Genomic DNA, 8,398 nt, shown 5'->3' on the forward strand with positions numbered 1-8,398 from the left:
TTAATTTGATTGTAACCAGAGCTTCAAAAAAATCTGTTGCACATGTTTTACCAGCCTTTTACGCTTATGTAAGCTGTAAAGTTTCAGCTTTAGTACTTGGTTAGATTATGAGAAAAGGTATATGACATATACGTTGGTAATTATAAATTCAAATCCTCATATAATGAACGTCCATGAACATTAGCAAACAAAAATTGCAGAATATATCGTGCACTATGTTCTACATAATATTCTCCTCACATTTTACGTATTGACTGTAGTACTGTAAGATTTATCGATGTTTAAATGTCAGTATATATTTTGGCATACACCTGCCCTTCAAGCACATCGCCCTCTAAACAGATCGTCAATATCACGAAAGTGTGAAAGGTAAAGGCACAACGTCCGCATAAGAAGCATTAACCATAGAGCCACAATAAAGGAGGATAATGATTTATTCACAACTGGTATGGATATTCAATACAAGAAATGTATTCGCAGTTGCGAATATGGACAACCATCAGCTGTATAATGGACTAACGACAAGAAAATTTGTGTCGGACCGGTGCTCGAACCCGGAATTCCCGCTTGTCGCGAGCTGTCGCGTTACCATTTGGTTACCCGAGCACAATTCATGGCCAGAACCAAACTTCCATTTGTCGTCAACCATGTACCTACAACCTGTAATCGAACATCCATCATGTATATTCCCGTACAGGAGAGACATTTTAGTTGAAAGTCGCTTGTCCGGTGTCGGCGGATAAATACGATATTGCAGTACCTGTGTTACTCCGAATTACCATGCAAAGTTCCTTCGGACATGCGACTTTCAAGTAAAATGTCTCCCCTGTACGGGAATATATACAGGGTGTAAATTTTAAGTTGACAAACCAGAATAACTCTAAAAAAAAACCTTCACAGGAAAAAATGTGTAGAATTCAAAGTTGATTATTTGATCCAAATATTAATTTTTTCCGCGTATTCGGATGTTTGGGTCAACATTTGTAAAACTGTAGTTCCTCTCTCTCAAACGCCACCCTATGGGGAGAGAGGGAGAGTTTTAGTTTTAGCGAATCAAAATTTACGAAGTAAATAAGTACTTTCTACCTATCCATAACCATTTTCCACGCAAAAATAAGAACATGGATCTTCTTGGATTACAGCGCTAACTTCCAAGAATCAAAACAAATGTTTAAGACAAAATGTAAGTGGTTTTTATGTAGAATCTGATTCTGCAATAAAAAGTTGGGGGCTCCCATTTGAAATTTAAAAGTTGCCTTCCGCCCCACCCCTAGGGGACTGGGGTGGCGGGTTAATTTTAGCACCAGCAGATGTCCCCCTCGAAAATAATCAACTTTGGATTCTACACATTTTTTCGTGTGAAGCTTATTTTTCGAGTTATTCTGGTTTGTCAACTTAACATTTACACCCTGTATAATGGATGAATGAGTACAAGTTGTAGACGCCTGGTTGACTACATATGGAAGTTTGGTTCTGACCATGAGTCGTGCTCGGATAGCCTACTGGTAACGCGACAGTTCGCGATAAGCGGGAAATCTGGCTTCGAGTACCGGCCCAGCACAAATTTTCATTGCCGTCATTACATTATACAGCTGACGGTTGTCCATATCCGCAGCTGCGAATACATTTCTTATATTTCATAAAGGCTGCAGTAGCCGCAGCGCCTCTTTCTTGGGAACTTTGCATCGTAATTCGGAATGACACTGGCATCGCAATATCGTACCGATATGGATATTAGCTACGTAAAACTCACGTGAGAGTAAAACAATTACCTGTAAAGTGAAATGGAAAAACACGCCAGGCTTGGGAAGCAAAAACGCCTCCCGGGACGTCAATGACGTCAGCAGCCGCGTGGTGGGGGACCCTGCTTGCTGTATATATACTCGCTGGAGGAGAGTGTCCGCAACAGCAGTGAACCCCGCACCGCAGACCCAACTCCCAGCAGACATGAAGGCCGCCCTGGTGCTCGTCTCGGCGTTAGCCGTCATTGTGGTCGCCGCCGCGGAGGAGAAGTACACCACCAAGTACGACAACGTCAACCTGGACGAGATCCTCGCCAACGACCGCCTGCTCAACAAGTACGTCCAGTGCTTGATGGAGGACGACGAATCCAACTGCACCGCCGATGGCAAGGAGCTCAAGAGTAAGTTGCCTGGTTCTCGCTAGAACTTTCCCTACTATTCATTATTTTATAGCCTCAGAAAATACATATATCCGCTAAAAGCCTTTCTCTATGGAAGTTATTGTGGGTGAAGTTCTAATACTAACCAGTTTCAATGTAAAACTGGAGCTAGATCAATATTTAAATCGATACTATGCACGTAACATCACGATGTGTGGCGGAAGGAGCTTCAGTGCCACTATAACTTCCTCCTTTCGTGTTCTGTTTACACTAGGTGTCAGACGAGGGGCACTCGATGACACTCCGCAAGGGCTCGAACTGGTGTCATTGAACCACCACGTTCATTTTATCACGTCTATACATTGCGTTATTGTTCGCCTTTTAGGTCTTTATTTCCTTCTCTGAGGCGCATCGCGTCTCTCGAGGTGTCTGTTATTGAGGTTTATTGAGCAGCTCAGTTACTTTCTAAGTAAACAAAAACATGACAACTCATGCTGAACCTCCTCTTTTAACCCCGTCTAGTAAGGAACGGGGCTGCCGAACAATACTCAGCCTCGGTCGTCTGTCGTATGCTTATATCTTCGTAGATGAACTACATCTCGCTAGGGTTCTTCCAACGAAACGCAGTCTGTCGCCTGTCGTTCTTACAACTCGTCTGATATGATCGTTCCACTTCTGGTCGCTCAGGGCAGATGCTCCGAGACTTTTCCGGTTTTTAGTGATTTGTCATTGTTACTATAACCAAACAGTATTGGACTTTCGGGCCTACTTCTCCGCACTGCGTTAATTTATACACTGTCAGTGCTGCACCAAGCGTCGGTCCTCTACAGATCTTCCTGCGTTTTTGCTGCAGTTTCTAGGCGTCACAAGTTTCCTACATACAATAGCACTATTTGTAAAAATCCTCACGTTCCTTCCAATTTTATCGAAGAGATATGCAGAGTAATGAGGAGCACTACTGCACTCCATTACTACACGCCAAAGCTCGTTTCACATCTTTATATTTCCGGCCGTGCTGAAGTCTAACTTAGCTTCTCAATTCAATTACCATACAGCAGAGGTAAAAGACGAGAAGATGTTTAAGGGCATTTGCTAGGAAAGAAGTCTGTGGAAATTATTTACACACATTGTTACAATGTGACGTGTAACAAGGCACCAAAAAGTAAATAGTCTGTAGCTAGATGAGGGAGAAGCAATAAAAATTTGTTGCAACTCCTAGCAGAAATTTCTTAGTCCTCTAGATTTTGTGCATAGGGAGAAATGAGACAACTGTTAAGGATCGATGGATATGGGGAACTTTCATGTATCAGACGACAGTCTGGTAACTAAATTAAAGAAGAAATAAATTAGTTTTTCACTGTGTGCAAACAGAAGGTGAAAGCAGAGAGGAAGCAGTATCACAGAGATTACTGTCATACTGAAAGCAGCTTCAGTGTTGGATTTTTATCAGCGACATCACAGACGGTTGAGCTTGTAAATGATGTCCTAGCTTTCGTGCGCTAATACCATAATCGCAGTGTTAAACCTCAGTGGCAAATTTAATCCTGTCCAGTGCACAGTATAGAATAACTTTGGTATCAGTAGCAATTACATTGCTGCAAAATAAATATTTGCATCTAGTTTCAGAAATATACAGTCTGAAAAGCTCTTAGGGATAGTCAGCGGTTCTCATAGAGTAGATAATAGCGCACGGTACTGCCCATCCTTTGGCTCGGGCTCCCCCTCGCTCCCATCCATGTCCAGTTTCTTGTATCGCGCCCTTATTTGGTTTTAGAAAACCATACGAAGAACACGTGTGACGACACCGTCTCTGGCGAGTCACTCGAATTTGCGCGCCCAGCACCCTAACTAGCTAACTTCCATGCTAATGAACTCTGAAACGGTACAGCGTATCCCATTTTTGCTTAATAATTATTTCTCAGTACAAAGTAACCCGCAACACCCATGCAGCTTTTCAGACTGTTTCTGGCCACCTTGTATATCACTGTAGTTCAATAATAAAAATCTATACAACGAAAGAATGAAATACGATTAATACATACCACAGTAAATATCACAGTAGATAATGGTGTTTTTTGTTATGTTACAATTACTCCATATCATTCTAATTTCTCAACTAAAAGGACTGAAATATTATGAGCCCAATAGGTAGAAAATAAGTCTGCTGCAATTTAAACACGTTTTATGGGATACCCTTTATAAATCGTTGTTAGAATTTCACAATCATAATTGGACTCCTTGACTTCGCAACTCATTAATTCTTGTTTATATGCTACCTACAATATGGGATATGATCAGTATTATTACTTAATCTAAGCTTGTGCTGTGCTCATGTGTGCACTTGTTTACTGAGCAACGGACATCAGTACCTTGGAAGTTTGCAAGGAGATGATAACCGACTTTTAGTTCATGTTATGCCTTTCAGATGTCAAGTTCCTAAAACAAAGCGATCATTACTTAAGAATTAAGGAACGATAGTAGTTTCCACAACGATCTGTAATAGTAGCAGTTTTCTAAGCAAACTCTGAGCACAAAGAATTTTATTCACTGACGGGTATTCCAGGCTGTGCTTCACACGTGATGTGGCCCAGGTTTACTAATACTCGTACGTTTTTCTGCTTGCAGAAGACATCCCTGACGCCCTGAGCAACGAGTGCGCCAAGTGCAACGAGAAGCAGAAGGAGGGCACCAAGAAGGTGCTGAAGCACCTCATCAACCACAAGCCCGACGTCTGGGCGCAGCTCAAGGCCAAGTACGACCCTGAAGGCACCTATAGCAAGAAGTACGAGGACAAGGAGAAGGAGCTCCACGAATAAAGGCTACACTCCCGCGTCTCTGCTGTATAAATGTTCTGTCGAAATAAACTATGTTCTGTAACTACCTGCATTGTCTTTCAAAATGTAAATATGTTATCAGAATATAAATTATATTGATATTTAAAAAACCGTTTAAACAACGTCATTCATTTTTGAAAGCCCCTGTTGATTGCCGGGTGGTATCTCATTGAATCACTACAACTTTTTAGTTATATGACTACACCAATTACACAGTTTTCTTCAACGGTACAATTATTGTCATCCTAAGCAAATGCTTTTAAGATACAATTTCTCTACCTTGTGTATTTCATAAGACACATGAATTATAAATTTAGTTAATGTGTGAAACTACGTGGATGCACGACATAGACTTTTTTTCAAATTGGAAAGATTCGTTATCATAAATTTTGAAGAGAAGTTTAGAGGCAAGCACATTATATCCCTAATACTGTATCTTTGACTTTATATGTGACAGTAGATATTTCAGGTTTAGCATAAATAGCAGGATAATGCATCTTATGTCACAACTGGAATTTGGAAACGCCTACATATAAGAAATTCTTACCACCTGCCTCTACCAAAATGAAATCACCTAATTCACATTTCTCACTTAGAACTTTTTTAGCAACAGTAAGTAAAACAGGGAAAAAGAGGGCTAACTCAGTTGCTTCTACAAACGCTTTGTATTTAAATACAAAGATATATTACATGTATCATATCTGCTTCTACAAACACTATGTGTTCATAAACAAAGATACACACGTATTTTATATCTCCTTGAGTTCGTTCTGATACATTCTATTCCAGTGAAAAATGTTTAGCCTATAGTTTTATAATAACAAGCAGTTTAATGCAGAGTGATTTCGTTGATCCTGTTCATTGTATCGGATGCTATCGTTTCATCTCTCAGTAAGGAACCAATATGTGGTTGATGACTGACATTAATAATTCCGTAAAATAGCCTGGAAAGGGCGATTTTTAGAGAAGCACAGCCGCTGAAATGGAGGACAGGGGCATTACAGTTATTAACAATTACATGGCTGGGTAAGAAGGGGGCAGCATGGCTGACAATAATATCGCAATGAAGAGCTTGAAGCGGTGATTCCAATGCATTTTACGATCGTAGGCCTTTTCGTGGTCACTGAACACGAAAATTATGTGATCCTGGTTATTCACCCAGTGGATCTGGGAAGTGTGAGGTGATGGAATGATCATTGCATATCATTTCAGGCATATGCGCCAATACTTAACATAAATGGTGATGGTTTGATGTTTAGTGACACACTGGTGACTATAGTTTCGATGACTCTATCGAACACCGAAAGAAGCTAAAATTTGTGGTTAGTGAAATGTTAAGTCAGTGGAGGTTCACAGTCTAAAAGAACTAGAGTATATCTTCGGAAGTTTCAGGACACAGCTCGTAAAATCACAACACCATAATGGCTCTGAGCACTATGGGACTTAACTGCTGTGGTCATCAGTCCCTTAGAACTTAGAACTACTTAAACCTTACTAACCTAAGGACATCACACACATCCATGCCCGAGGTAGGATTCGAACCTGCGACCGTAGCGGTCGCACGGTTCCAAACTGTAGGGTCTAGAACCGATCGTCCACTCCGGCCGGCATAACACCATAAGAATGTCACAAAGCGCAGGAAAACCTTCAGAGAATCGGCACTTGGTGTAGTGTTTGCCTGTTGACTCTCAAAATGAACTACTTTAAGGTAGAATGTCACTTTATTGTTTGATTACTCGATTGCCGAGAAAGCGCTGAAAACATAACCATTAAATACCACGGAGTATGCTCTTTAATGAAGAATGAACGCATAAAACTAATCCTAGAAAAGGCACATGCTACTCCGAGATTCTTTTGGAGAATAGTCAATAAATATGGTCCACCAAGGAGGAAGCCAACAATACTAATTTGGCCGACACCTGAGTATTGCTACACAGACTAGGTACTTGTCAGGTCGGGTTGATACAGAAAATAGAGAAGAATCAAAGGAAAGCAGTCCATTAGTCACAGATTCGTTTAGCAAATGCGAAAGCAATACAGAACCGCACATCCAACGACAATGGAAGATGTTAGAGGACCGACATGCATGAAGAAATGGTTTCCTGTTAAAATTCTGAAAACGTAATGACTCTACAGATCAAAATACAGTTTAGCACAAAAAAACGACGTTTCACGAAGGAATTATCCGGATGGGACCGATATCGGCATATGTGATGTAATAGTACAGACAAACAAATGATTACAATTTCAGAAAAATTGAATGATTTTTCTCACAAATAAAGTCAATAAAGCGTTGGTCCATCTTTTAGCCTTACGCAAGCAATGTCTGGGTTTGGCATTGATAGAGTTGCTGGATGTCCTCCTGAGGGATAGCGTGCCAAAAACTGTGCAAATGGCGCCTTCGATAGTCAGAATCCCGAGATGGTTAGAGCGATATAACCACAATGCTCCAAACGGTCTCAGTTTAGGAGAGATCCGGAGACATTGCTGACCAAGGTAGGGTTTGGCAAGCACGGAGACCAGCAGTAGGAACTTGGGCAAGCATTATCTAGCAGAAATTTAACCCCAAGATGACTTGCAGCTAAGGTCAACAAAACGGGGCGTAGAATACCGACGACCTCCCCCCTTGCTGTAATGTTGCCACGGATGGCTACCAAATGTGTCTTGCTATGAAAAGAAATGACACCCCAGACAATCACCCCTGGTTGTCGGCCGGTATGCCAGACGACAGCCAGGGTGGTGTTACACAACTGTCTAGGGCGTCTCCAGACATGCCTTCGGCCTGAAATCTCGTTGAGTGGAGTAAAACTGTCTTTAGTGATGAGTCCCGCTTCGAATTAAGCCCCGATGACCAGCGAGAACGCGTCTGGAGAATCCCAGGACAGCGATGGGATACCGAAGTGGCTGTGGCTCACGATACGGCACGATAGCAAGTAGTGGTGTATGCGCTGCCATTTCTTTTCATACCACGATCCCTTTGGTTGTCAAACGCGGCAGGCAGCCTTACAGTACAGCGGTACGTCAACGGTATTCTACACCCCGTTCTGTTGCCCTTCATGGCCAGCCATCCTGGGCTTACATTTCAGCAGAAGGGAGTTTCTACTGTTTGTCTTCGTGCTTGCCAAACCCTACCTTGGCCAGAAGGTAGCCGAATCTATCCCCAGTTGAGAAAGTTTGGGGCATTATGATTACGGCCCTCTAACTAGCTCGAGATTTTGTCGATATAACACATCACTTGGACAGAATTTGGTACGATATCCCTCAGAACGACATCCGACTAGTCTATCAATCAATGCCAAGCCGAATAACTGCATGCATAATTGCCAAAGGTGGACCAACGCTTTGACTTCCTCAGTTTGTAAAGCTCTTTCTCTTGAATAAATCATCCAGGTTTTCTGAAGTTGTAATTATTTGTTTTTCTGCGCATTTCTTTCAGGATCTA

At 41.7% G+C, this 8,398-nt stretch overlaps 1 protein-coding gene across 1 annotated transcript; it reads left to right on the top strand.

The window, feature by feature from the left end:
• The first annotated feature begins 1,897 nt into the window (after positions 1–1,897).
• LOC124798131 (ejaculatory bulb-specific protein 3-like) lies at positions 1,898–5,075 on the top strand. The gene is made up of 2 exons (XM_047261395.1): positions 1,898–2,143; positions 4,748–5,075. Exons 1-2 carry the CDS (start codon positions 1,948–1,950, stop codon positions 4,936–4,938), a joined length of 387 nt encoding a protein of 128 aa, XP_047117351.1. The 5' UTR covers positions 1,898–1,947; the 3' UTR covers positions 4,939–5,075.
• The last annotated feature ends 3,323 nt before the right edge of the window (positions 5,076–8,398 follow it).

This window comes from Schistocerca piceifrons, chromosome 5, assembly GCF_021461385.2.
Source record: "Schistocerca piceifrons isolate TAMUIC-IGC-003096 chromosome 5, iqSchPice1.1, whole genome shotgun sequence".
NCBI lineage: Eukaryota > Metazoa > Arthropoda > Insecta > Orthoptera > Acrididae > Schistocerca > Schistocerca piceifrons.

Bases quoted from the DNA above. Each gene is read 5' to 3' on its own strand.
- LOC124798131 (XM_047261395.1), top strand. From the start codon at position 1,948: ATGAAGGCCGCCCTGGTGCTCGTCTCGGCGTTAGCCGTCATTGTGGTC. The intron at 2,144-4,747 runs GTAAGTTGCCTG...TTCTGCTTGCAG, and splicing joins CGATGGCAAGGAGCTCAAGA to AAGACATCCCTGACGCCCTG.